General features: G+C 34.0%; 1 protein-coding gene across 17 annotated transcripts in view; it reads right to left on the bottom strand.

Annotated features, from left to right (window-relative positions):
• lola (longitudinals lacking) overlaps positions 1 to 13,004 on the bottom strand; it is an 82,769-nt gene that overhangs the window by 24,988 nt on the left and 44,777 nt on the right. For 4 of the 17 annotated variants that reach the window (XM_070209551.1, XM_002050521.4, XM_032436089.2 and 1 more), the window contains exons 6-7: positions 9,672 to 9,998; positions 6,844 to 9,300 (exon numbers count right to left, since the gene is read on the bottom strand). The exons of 7 other annotated variants lie outside the window; for them this stretch is intronic. In XM_070209551.1, coding sequence (XP_070065652.1) covers positions 7,997 to 9,300; positions 9,672 to 9,998 — 1,631 coding nt within the window. In that variant the 3' untranslated portion in view covers positions 6,844 to 7,996. Of the gene's footprint in view, positions 1 to 493; positions 599 to 1,679; positions 4,708 to 6,843; positions 9,301 to 9,671; positions 9,999 to 10,748; positions 11,093 to 13,004 lie in introns of those variants that run through there. 6 more of the 17 variants (XM_032436093.2, XM_032436109.2, XM_032436092.2 and 3 more) reach the window with 5 other exon arrangements.

Below are 13,004 nucleotides of genomic sequence, written 5' to 3'. Positions count from 1 at the left end.
GGATGGACAGCGGCAAGCCGAAGATTAAATAACCTAGCAGAGTTTGTAAACAAAAAAAAATGATAATAAAGAATCAGAGAACTTTTTGAAATAGTTCGAAACGCATGTTTCCATAATTGTAGGACCTCAGATTCCCTTTTTATGATTTTAGGAATATATATATTTTTTATTAATTTCGATTTTCGTCTTTAGTATAAGTCATTTTTTATTAAAGAAGTAATCTTTTTATTTATATATAGAAAGCATCCAGCTCCACGGTTTTAAATGTTATCTATCGAAATCGATTCCCAGCATAGACAGAAAAACAGATAAACAAAGGGACATGACATATTCATAGAAACTATACAATCGGAATTAATTAGTTTATAGGGGATACGTTATTTTTAATACACTCTGCAAGGCTTCTATAAGTTGATAAAAAAAATGATCATAATATATGTATAAATATAAATCAAAAGGTATATTATATAGACTGGAAAACTGGTTTAAATACCTGTAGACTCGTCGCTAGTCTTGTCTATGATCGACTGATCCGCCAACATGAGCCAATTGCGCACACGTATACGAGATTCGCCTGAGTCCAGCTGTCCATTGTCATCTGTAAAAAACGCATATACAAAATAAGCACATATTAGTGAGAGTTACAAGTAAACAGGGTATTAAATGTGACCTATAAATGTTTATTCTTTTCTTCTTTTTTTTTTTGCGTATGTGTGCCTAAATATGTGCCCTATTTATATTGTTTTCAGTTGAACTATCTTATGAATTGGTTTTATTTTTAAAGAAAATATAAATGTTATGAAATAAATAAATAAGAATACTTACTAGCAGTACGCTACATAAACTAAGGGCTGCATAAGAAAATCAAATAAAATAAATGTGTTGATAATAATAATCGTAATAATAATAATAAAAATATTAATAATAATAGTCATATAAATAACAGAATAATTTAAACGCAGCATAACAAACAAGTTTCTGTCTTTTTGCGTTTTATTACATGAACTTGTATATTTCTCACATTGATTGTATTCTTTTTTTTTTTTTTTTTTTAATATATATATATATATATATATATATATTATGTATATATCAATTTACAAAACTGTTTACAAACGACGCATTGAAAAAATTAAATATAGGGTAATATAATAGATAATATTATGTATTTAGATACATATATGTATATATAGTGTTAACTATATAGAACCGTTATTATACTTTCTTTTATTGGTAATGAGTATTTGTGTTCTTATTAAGTGTTTGCTTCATTAACATAAAATATTACATTTTATTTATTTAATTTTTAAATGTGTATCAACATTTTTGTGTGCCAGTTTTTAACCAAAAATTGTTCAACAATATTGTTTAACTTGAAGTATATATCAATTATTTATGTTTTTTTTTTTTGTTTTTGTTTTATAGAAAATTTTGAATTTTCCCTTTGCCTAAACTGTTGCGTTTTTGTTTTCTTTTAAAATTATTGCTTAATTTTTTATTCTTCATTTTATAAAGAAGCGCTAAACTTAGCCCCAACACCGCTTGAATATAACCAATTGGTTGTATTTTCTTTTTGTTTTTAAATTTCTTAGCAGAAAATTAGCAAAATATATAATTACAATTCGAGATTTATTTGTTGTAAATTTAATTCATTCTATATATTAGTTTTTCAGTGCACAGTTTGACTGGCAATGTGTGTGTGTGTTTTTTTTTTCGCTGTTGCTGTGAATGTTTGCAGTTGTTTTTTTTTCTTGTGTTTTGTTTTTTGTTTTTATATTGTTTAAGCTTAATTGTTTATAAAATCATCTATGGAATGTATTTGCTTTTTGTAGTTTGTTTGTTTGTTTTTGTTTTTTAATAGGTTATAAAGTTGTAAAATGAAAACTAAAAATAAATTACGCTTTACTAGCAAAAAAGAACGTACAAATTATAATATATAATTTTAATATATATATATTTGTATATATATATATATTTTTATAAATATTAAAAATAAATAAGTGCATGTGACGTATTGTGGCGGTGTTTTTGTTTGCTTGTAGTTGTTAAATATTTTAAAATGTCATTATTATTTATTTTGTTTTCAACTTGTCTTGGGCTAAACCCCCGACGTAGCTCAGCTACGCGCGTGCCTGTTTTAACTTGGTTTCCTGCCTAATTGTGAAACACAAAACTAAGTACCTGAGTTTAAATGTGTATCATGTGGTCTCGCAAAAAAAAAAAAATAAAAAATAAAATATAGTTTTAATAATAATTTTATACTTGACACACTTGTTAGCTGACTTGACCTAAGATACAGCTTACAACTAACTGATATGGCTTTTAAGTGTTAGATTTTGTTGATTATTATTTTTCGTATTTTTTTTTTTTTGTTATTATAAATATATTTTCAATTTCAAAAGGCACTTTTAAACTTGTCTTTAAGTTTCTCTTTTCACTTTTGCTTGACTAAACTGTATTTAAAAAAAAAAAAACACCTAAGCAATTTTTGAGCATAGTTTAAAGCCATTAGACTAATATATTGTTGTTAGCAATACGCATTTTGTTGTTGTTGTTGTTTTTGTTTATCTGAGGTAACTTGTTGTTGTTGTTTATGTTTTATGAATTGTAACTGTAACTGTACTGTTTGTTAACTATTTGTTTTAGGTATCTTCTTTATAGTTGGTTTTGGCACTGAAATGTTTATGTGAATATCTAATGCTCTATAGCTCTTTAAAGTTTCGTTTTTTTTTGTGTTTGTTTCCTTTAACTAATATCTTAATATGCTCTGAGTTCGAAAAGCTTTATATAAAAAAGACTATCCACTGAGTTGACTGCTCGCACCGCGTTCGCACTAAACCCTAGTTTTTGTATATATATATATTATATATCTCAACTAAACCTAAGTCTTAGCTAACTAATTTAATGTTTCATTGTACAATATGTGTCTTTTATTTGTTTTTGTTGTTGTTTTTTTTTTTTTTTTGTTTGTTTGTGTTTTGTAACTTGTGGAATGCGGTTTTTAATTGTGTTTTTTGTGTGTAAAATCATTTTACTGATCACTTTGCTGTTTAATGTAACAAAAATATTTTTTCAAAAAAGATTTTTGCTTGTGCACTTGACTTTTTTTTTTTGTTAAAAAATTAATAACAATAACAAAAAAATATGTTTTATGCAAAAAAATAAAATGGCTAAATTTGTTTTGTTTTGTTTGTGCTTTGCAACAAATTGTTTTGTTTGTCTTTTGTTTTTGTTTTCGTTTCGAAAATTTTTACAATTTTCCAGGCATTCTTATTAATTATTATCTTTTTTTGCTTTGTTAGGTTTTCTTTAACTTTTGTTGTTTTTTTAGTTTTTGTTTTTAATATTAATTTGGCACACTGATTCCGTATTCCATAAAAGAAACCCCGAGCTAGGTGTGTTGTTATGTTCTTGTTGTTGTTGTTATTGTTTGACTACCGTCACACACACACACACACACAAATACACACACCAATGTGTGTGCTTTTTTTTTTCTTTTTTATGTAATTTCATTATTTCTTGCTTGTTTTGTTTCTGTAATCCCTGATATTTAGTTTTTCCATTTAATAACTGTGTGTCTCTATCCAACTTCAACGCTTTATACACAAATCCATTTCCCAATGCGTTTTCCATTTGCCAAATTTCTCACTCATGAGAAATGCGTGTGCAGCTCCGGCGCATTAGCTAGCGCCGCGGCCGCAGCAGCTGCTGCCACCGCAGCCGCAGCGCTGCCAACGGCAGAATCAGCGTCCATGCCGCTGACACTGGAGGCGCCGCCGCTGGCGTTGATGATGCCGCTGATGAAACTCTTGTCATCCTCCAGCTTGAATTTCTCCTTGTGCATGCGCTCCATGTGGCGGCCAATGTGCATCTTTTGCTTGGCACGATAGACGCAGAAGGGGCACTGGAATTGCGGCTCCTTGCCGCATTCCCATTTCTGATGATTCCGCAGCGATGATTTCAGCTTATATACGCGTCCGCAAACGGGACATGGGTGTCCAGCACCGTTGTCAGCGCCAGCCAGGGAGCTATTGTTGCTGCTGCTGCCGCCGCCGCCACCGCCGGCTCCGACGGCGCTCAATGTGACGCTCAGATTGCCAGCACTGCTGCCACTGCCAGCGCCCGTGCTGCTGCCAGCTCCTGCTGTGCTACCGCTGATGAGATTGTTCATGGCGCTGATGCTATTCAATATATTGATATGGCATAGTCCGGCCGGTCCGACATCGGCCAGGGATACGGCACCGGTCAGCGTGATGGGATAATCGCTGCTGCTGCTGTTGCCATTGCCGCCAACAGAGCTCAGATTCTCCTCGCCATAGCTCAGATCGGCGCTGTTGTTGCCCGCTGCTGCCGCCGCCTGTTTCTCTGCAACGGCCTTGAGCATCAGCGCCGTGGCCTCCTCTTCGGATAGGTGCTTCAGCTTGCCACCGCCGGGATAGATTTTGTGCTGCTTTTCGCTAGTGTTGCACGGCGTTGACGTGGTGCCCGGCTCGATTTTTAAACGAATGCTATCCGTGGGCGTTTTCCGTTCAATAGCATCCGCGGCGGCGGCGCCCTTAATGCCAGCCAAGCTTAGCTGCTTGTCCACCGACAGATCGGTGGGAAAGACCAAGGGCTGGACGCCCTCGCGCAGCGTTACCAGCGGCATGGCCAGGCGAGCGTTCCACTCGTTCCAGGTGAGTCCCGCAATGCGCGTAATACTCAAATCTGGTTTTTGTTTTCGTTTTTATATTGGATTTTGTTTTTTTTTTTTTAACATTTTATTTTGTGTATTTGTTGTAGGTGCATATATGTTGTAGTTGTTGTGGTTGTTGTTGTTGGTTTTTGTGTGAAGAGAGGGTTGGTCAGCCATACAACATATGAAAATAAAACGAGAAAAGAAAAAAAAACAAAAGAAAAGAAGAACGAAAATCAATAGCATTACTTTTGAGACTGGACACAATGCAACGCAAAAGTTAAATTAACCGAACATGAAAAAAAAAACAAATAGGAAAAAAAATGGGAAAATTCGTAACAAAACTTAACAATAAACGGTTAACGGATGTATAGAGAGGTGGGGGCCGGGTAAACAAACGGTTCGGTTAAACCAGTGCCAAAAATAAAGGGCAAAAAGAAAAACTAAAATATCGATGCATGGAAAATTAGTGATACAAAAAATGTTAGATGAGCACAACAAACATTAAAGCAATTATCAAAACAAAAAAAAAATATATATATATATATATATATATATATATATATATAATTATTATATATTAGTGAAGCGGCAAAGCCTAAAAAATATTTGTTTTAAAAAGCATTAAAAATTAGAGCGTGAATTTGCAAATACACATAAACAATATAACATATAGATATGTACAAAAATAATAAAATAATAATGTTGCTTCGCTATATACATACAGACATGTGTATGCAAATACATGTATTTAAATACATACATACATAAGTATGTGTGCACAAACAAGGTAAACAAAAAACGCTTTCATTGAGAGCCAATTAGTGCAGGGTGTATAAACATATTTATTAATTTTTAAAAATTAAAAAAAAATATATATATAGATTATAATAACGAGGAACAGCTAGCTAAGATATGCCGTAGACATATATAAAACCCTGGCAGATATATTTTATAGGAAAATCAAGTTTATGTGATATTCAAATGAAAATCTGATTTGCTTTCTACCTATACAATCTATGGCTAGTTTTGTATTATAAAAGCAGACAAATTTACGAACTTGAATTTAGATGTTATAAGAACTATGTGATATTCAGTAAATAGATCCTATTCTGCCTGTACTGGGTAGTCTAGGTAACAAGTGTATTATAAAAGCAGACAAATGGACCTTTCAAATAACTTTTCCTTTAAGCTTTTAAATTCTATTATATACTATATAATAATTTGATAACTAAGATACAGGCTAATTTGAATGTGACTGTAGTGACTGAAAATAGACAAGCAGATAAATGGACTCAACCTGAATCCTATCAGTCATGAATATAATATATATATTAATTATAAGTAGTAATGACTTTCTTATGAATATATCTGCAAAGGTTACAAAAATTAAGTTAAACGTTGGGCATTGAATTGTTTGGTTTTTGTTTTTAAATATTGTGTTGCACGTAGCAGCTGGAAACACAACACACACACACACACACACACACACACACACACACACACACACACACACACACACACACACACACACACACACGGGCGGGGAAGAGGTTTGGCAATTGCTGGTTATTATTATTTTTGTTTTTTTTTTTTTTTTTTAGTGGCATATACAGAAAACAATTACTTAAGATGTAGGTACTTATATAGTTAGAGCTTGCTTTCATAGCTGTTCGTCACATTTCTTTAGGTAATATGCAAACATTATTTTGTTTGTTGCATCCGGCAGTTTTCCACAGTTTCCTTGCAGTTACCTAGAAAAAAGAGAAATATATTAATGGAAATGTCGACTAAAGAACAGGGTATTTTATAGTTGTGTTTGAAAAAAACGGCTTGCTGCTGGCGCGCTGCAACGTCTACCTGTAAAAAAGAGAAATATATTAGTAATGTTCGCATTAAATAATTGTTTGATTAAATAAAGCAACAAATGGACAATTTTTTTTTTTAAATTTATTGTTTACGTTTATTGTTACAACTATTTTCAAAATATATAATTTCTATATATTATTATATGTATACATAATAAATGTTTAGCAATGAATTAAAATGTTGTACATACAATTTTTTTGTTTGCTTTTTTTTCTTTTTACTTGTAAATTTTGTAAAATTCTTGAATTAAATTGAATATTTTTTGATACGCGAAAATATATGCTACGAAGTTTTGTGGCTTAAATGTGTCATATAGTACAATCAATTTTACTAAGTTTTGTTTTTGTTTTTATGTAATTAAAGTTTTTTTTTTCAATTTGGTTGCGGCTGCTTCGATTGCAACTACCGTAGTACACTCAATAGTTAAAGGGTTTTTGTTGTTGTTCAAAATTTTGCGTCAATTTTATGTAAAATATTTTTTTTTCACTACTTTTGTATTTTTTTTTTTTATTTATTTAATCATTTTTTGTGAACTGTAAAAACAACATGTGACAACTTTATGAATACGATAAGCCTCCAATCCAGACAATATTTGTTTGTAATAATATTTTTTTTTTGTTTTTTGTGTGTTTTGCAACTAACATATTTTTTTGTGAAATTGTTTTAAATGTATATATGTAAACAAAACACACTGTGCACTTTAACATTGTTTTTGTATTTATCTTAAATACCTAGAGCTCCCCTTTAAGTTTGTTTTGTTTACTTTCCGTTCCTTCTTTTTTTTTTACACATATTTATAGATTTGCTAGGTACTGTACTTTCTGCGAAGACATTTAGATGTTATGCGTTTAATTTATATTTGAAATGTATTTAAAATTTAACCTACTCAATTCTAAACTATAAAGTTTTGTGTTTTTTTCTTTAAATATTTTTTCATTTGGGTTAACAATATTTCTGTTTTGTTATTTCCATGAAAATACTTGCACATGATTTCTGGTATATTATTATTATTTTTTTTTTTTGTATTTTTCATTTTTAATTATTTTTTCTTCTGCGGCAACACAAAATAAATGTAATTTTTGAAATTACGGCAATCATAATGAAAATTATACGTGAAGACATCAATTAAAGCCCGAACAAAAAGATAGATTTTGAAAATTATGAAATGGGTTTTTTTTTTGTTTTTCATGTTTTTGCCATGATAAAAACATACACGATATTAAAAGTTAAGTTTGAACTTAAGCAAATAATCAACAACTAAGCAAATCGCATCAATTATCAAAATTGAGGCTCGAGAAAAATCAAAAATACATAATAAATGGTATATATATATATATATATATATATATATATATATATGATAAAGCATATATATAGTTCAGATGTAGAAGAATAATGAAAACTGGTATTTTTTGTTGCTACTGTTCTTTGTGTGGTACTCACGCCCCCTTCTTAGATCTTGCGTCCGCGCTTGCTCTCCAGCTGCGGCTTCTCGGGATGATGTTTGCGCACATGCACGCCCAGATTGCCGCGCTGTTTGGCCTTGTAGGTGCAGTAGGGACATGGATGACACGGCTCCTTGCCGCCGCACTCGACATTCTCATGACGGCGCAACGTCGATTTCCAGCGATACTTTTTGCCACAATGCCGACAAACGTAACGCGATTCGGGATCGTCGCAGGGACCCAATGAGGAGTCGCTCAACGACAGCTCATAGGTCATGCCACTGGGATCGCCGCCAGCATCCGATTCCTCTTTCATGGGCCGTGTGGTCAAAATGGTATAACTCTTGCTCGAATCATGTACGCCCAGCTCTTCGGGTATTATGGTCTCGACACCGTCATCATCCTCCGCCTGCAGCTGGATGTGATGATGCTCCTGCTGCTGTTGATGCTCCAGCTCCTGCTCCTGCTGCTGCTGCACCACCGTCGCCGGATGTATGTGATGCGTCTGCAGCTGGGAGGCATGTATGTGATGCGTTTGCGGCTGCTGTTCATGCTGATGCACCTGCAGCTCCTGCGACTCATGCTCAATGGTGGTTATGTGCGTCTCGCCCGCCGTTGTCTGCATGTGCTCGGTGATCTCGGAGGGTGCAAAGCCAATGCCAATTTTGGTACCATCCGGCAGCTCGATATCATCAATCTCAGCATACTTGACCAGATCGCTGATTATTGCCGCCGATGCATTCGGATTGTTCAGATCTATTTCGCTAATCTCATACTTTGTGCCATCGGCCAGCTCATGGTGCTGATGCGGTATGGCCTCGTGTGTTTCCACAATCTGCAAATTGCTAACGGTCGGCGCAATTATCTTGCCACGCGAATATCGTATGCGCGAGGCAATGTTCGGCTTCTGTTCGCCAATTTGAACATTGCGCAGACCCACCAAATTGATGGTCTGGCCCGTATGGGATGTTATTATGCTTTGTACTTGCTGTGCGCCTTGATGCAGCTGTTGCTGGTGCTGTTGGTGGTGCTGCTGCTGATGATGATGATGCGAGCTTTGTGGCACTTCCTCAATATGCAACTGCTGCTGCTGTTGTTGTTGTTGTTGCTGCTGCTGCTGTTGCTGCTGATGATGATGAGGATGATGTTGCTGGGGTGTTTGCTGCTGCTGCTGCTGCTGTTGCGTCTCCTGCGTTACGTGTTGTATAATGTGGTGCGGATGTATTATGGTGGTTGTGCCACCGCTGCTGCTGCTGCTATGCGTCGCCAATGTAGTTGTTGATGGTATGATTTTCTTGATGTTGATAAGCTCTGCAAATTAATATATATCTTCTTATTAGTATGAGGTAACAAATTGACCAATAGATATTTATTACTTTAGCCTATCATTAATTTCTCTCGATGCTTAGCTTATTTAACCTTAGAATTCAATTCATATGATCTCTGGAACTTTCTAAATTTAACATTTTATCCACTAAGCAGTGTGAATGGAGGTTCAAGCATAGCCCAAGCCCAACATTTTCTAATATAATAAATGTTCTATTAAATAATCTAAATCTATATCTCGAACTCATTTATATAACTTTGAAATTAACTTAATTTATAGTTATCCACCAAAAATGAGGCTTTTAATAAAGTCGTTTGTCATATTATATATTGTATTTAGTTAAGGTTTAACTTACCGCATTCTGATGAGGGCAACTTGATGGGCGTGTTCGTCAATGTGGTCAACGTGGGCTTCACATCCGTGCTGTGCGCCGCCGCGCTGAGCAGCTCGGTGATCGTTTGGGTCGGCTGTCCAGCGGGTCCGGTGACGGTGACCGCCGCCGTTTGGTCCTCTTCGGTGGTGCCCAGCTTGGCAGCTGTGATGTTGCCCAGCTTCTTGACGTGCAGCACAAAACCATCCTTGTTCTGTGTGATGACAATATCGTTGCTCTCCAGCAGGCAATCGTCCAGTTCGAATTCATCGGGTGTGCCCTCAGTTTGTTCCGACTTGTCCTGTTTGGCTGCTGTGAAAACATATTGAAGGAAACGGGGAACAGAAAGGGGGGTGGGCATGGCGGCAAAAAGATTTGCATTATTAATTGTTGTTTGTGTGGAGCACAAATTTATTGTCTTTTACCACTTCTTAGGCGTAGTACAAACACATACACACATACTCTCTTTACTCTGTTTCTTTTTTGCTCAGCTCAAAAACGTGTCCTGTCTTGGGTTAAGTTTTCATTTTTCTTCTTTTTGTTATTTTTTTTTTTTACAATTTGATATAAAAACAAGCAAACAAATTATCGCTGCTTAAATTAATTAAATATTATACATATTTATAAATTTATACATAAACTTTGTGTGCGGCTGTATATATATATTTATATATAAAATTAAACACCAAAGCCAGAAAAAATATGTATAAAAAACAAAAACAATAAAATGAACATAACAAAAGAACAAAAATATTTTAATAATTATTTAAAAACCGTGCCCCTAAATAAATATTATGAAATGCTGCTTATGCTCTAAAGAAATTCAATAATGACACATTTCAATTTTGTTACAAAAGGCAGTTTTTATTAACAATATTCGTTGATATGTATTTTATATTTCTTTTAAAGAAGGCAAATTTAAATTTTCGTATTGACTTTTGATATACACAATGGCTGCGACTTAGATTTTAACTTACCTGCTGCTAACACACGCAAATATCTATATAGAATATCTCTCTATATACAGAGAGAGAGACACACATATGACTGAGATCAGAGCACAAACAGCGTGTCCTTTTAGACCAACTTGCCGCGCGTTTGGGCCTCAAAGAGACCGCGTGCCACACCGCTCGCTGTCTGATCCGGATGCTGCGTCTTCATGTGCATGTTGAGGCTGTGCTTGTAGCGTGCCACATAGTGGCAATGTTGACACTTCTCCGTTGGCAATCTGCCGCACTCGAAGCGCAGGTGTCGCCACAGATTCTTTTTGTACGTGTAGGCCTTGTCGCAGCGGGGACAAATGTGCTGCGAGCTGGCCAGCGGCGACGCTTCCGCGGCATGCTGCAACGTTGAGGCAATATTATTTAGCGAGGTAACCGACTTCACAGCCAGCGTCCAGGTGTTCTCTACAACAGGATAACAGAGAAAGAGAATAGGTTAATAGTTGTATCCCAAGTTTTAAAAAGAAAGCAAACTAAAACAAAAACAAACGAAACGGTTGATAGGAATGAAGTTGATGATATGAGAGTCTTTAGCTAAAGTGAGGCAGTAGAAAAGAAAAATATAAAATATATATATGTGTATATATCTATAGAGCGTTTATAACTACCGGGCAACCATTTGGCAGTAGGCAGAGGCGATAGAGTAGAGCAATTTTGGGCAGTTCAGTACTGAAAAGCTTACAAAGAGACATACATACATACACACAAAAAAGAACAAATAATTACAAACTAGTTACTCAATAACTATATTAACAAAATAGATAAAAATTGGCTAATTTAATTCAAAATCAAAACTCAAACTAACTTAGAAATAATTGAAAAAAAAACTCTTACCAGCCTTGAAAAACTCGTCTTAAAAATACACTTAAAGAAATTGGGTTAATCACAGCGCCTAAAAAAAAAGTTTAAACGCGATAAACAACACTTGAAAAAAAAATTTTTAATAACACTTAAACGCGCTGTTAACGAGAACGCTGTGAGTAACCAACTATGTTAATACTGAATTAAAACTTAACATAGCCGCAGGTAGTACCGTCTACTATGCACATAACGGTAGCAATTGTGCAACAGCACAATCGACCTGACTAATAACTTATATGTTAGGTAAATAACTATAAAAAATATTATTAAAATAATTTGAGGTAAAAGAAGCACACACACATTCACGTTCTAAAGCAGCGCCACAGCCGGTTAACATCTGTAGAAATAGAGAGAATTGTTAACATAATTAATTTTAATTGTTTAACAGAACTTCCACTTAAGCCCCAACTTCACACCAATTACCAATAAAAACATAATATTTTTTTTTGTTTTTTTTTTTTGGGTTTCAACATTTCAATATCAATCTTTATTACGTTTTTTTTGTTTTTGTTTTTGTTTGTTACCATCATGCATCAAATTCAAACATGTTGTGTATATAAACAATGCATATAATGCCATTTCTTTGTTCTGCGGTTTTATGCAAAAATAACAATTTTCACGCTGATGTTTTGGTTGTATTTCTTATTATTTTTTTTTTGCTCAAATTGTCCTAAAAAACAGAATCTCAAATGTTGTTTACATATTCATTTTGAGTTTTCTATATATATGTATGTATATATATATATATATATAATTAAGTTTTGCACGTTAGGTTACTATAAAAAAATATATTTCAATTTATTATTTTCACTTAACGGCTACTTTTGTTGAGTACATTCAGATTTGCTTCCCGAATATGAACTGATTTATCTAACTGTTGCGGTCGCTTAGCAAACTTCGCTTTGAGAGAGTTTGAGTCAAAATTGAGTGAAGTTTGAGCTGCGTCAGCAATTATGCGTGGGATAGTACTCTGATGGGAACATTGACAGTGGCGTGATATTTAGGGTGAATTGTTTATGTCTACCAAAGGGGGACAGTTTGATCTTGACCAATGTCGATGTTATCACCAGGCTCTTTGTTTACAATATTAGAAATGTTTATAGTTGTGCTTATGCTTATGTGCTAAGTTATGTTAAAGGGTGGGTGCGACTATGGATATGTCACTCCCCCAACCATTAGAAAAGTGCCTGTCCTCAGGTGTTTAAGTTTGGATATAGTGTAACATTTTCTTCTTTTAGAATTGGTATATCTCCTATTATTGTAGGTGTTTCTTCTACTTTGGGTTTTTTATATTTTATAATTAATTTCTTAGGTATGCTTTTGAACTTATATGTCAAATACAGTGTTAAACTTATTAATATGATTACAAATATGGTTATTGTAATTATCTGGAATACATTGTTAAATTTTGTATGTGCATTTATAATTTGTTTCGTTTGTACAAACGAAAGTGGTT

This window comes from Drosophila virilis, chromosome 5, assembly GCF_030788295.1.
Source record: "Drosophila virilis strain 15010-1051.87 chromosome 5, Dvir_AGI_RSII-ME, whole genome shotgun sequence".
Lineage (NCBI taxonomy): Eukaryota > Metazoa > Arthropoda > Insecta > Diptera > Drosophilidae > Drosophila > Drosophila virilis.
This window is presented reverse-complemented; position numbering and strand designations above follow the sequence as displayed.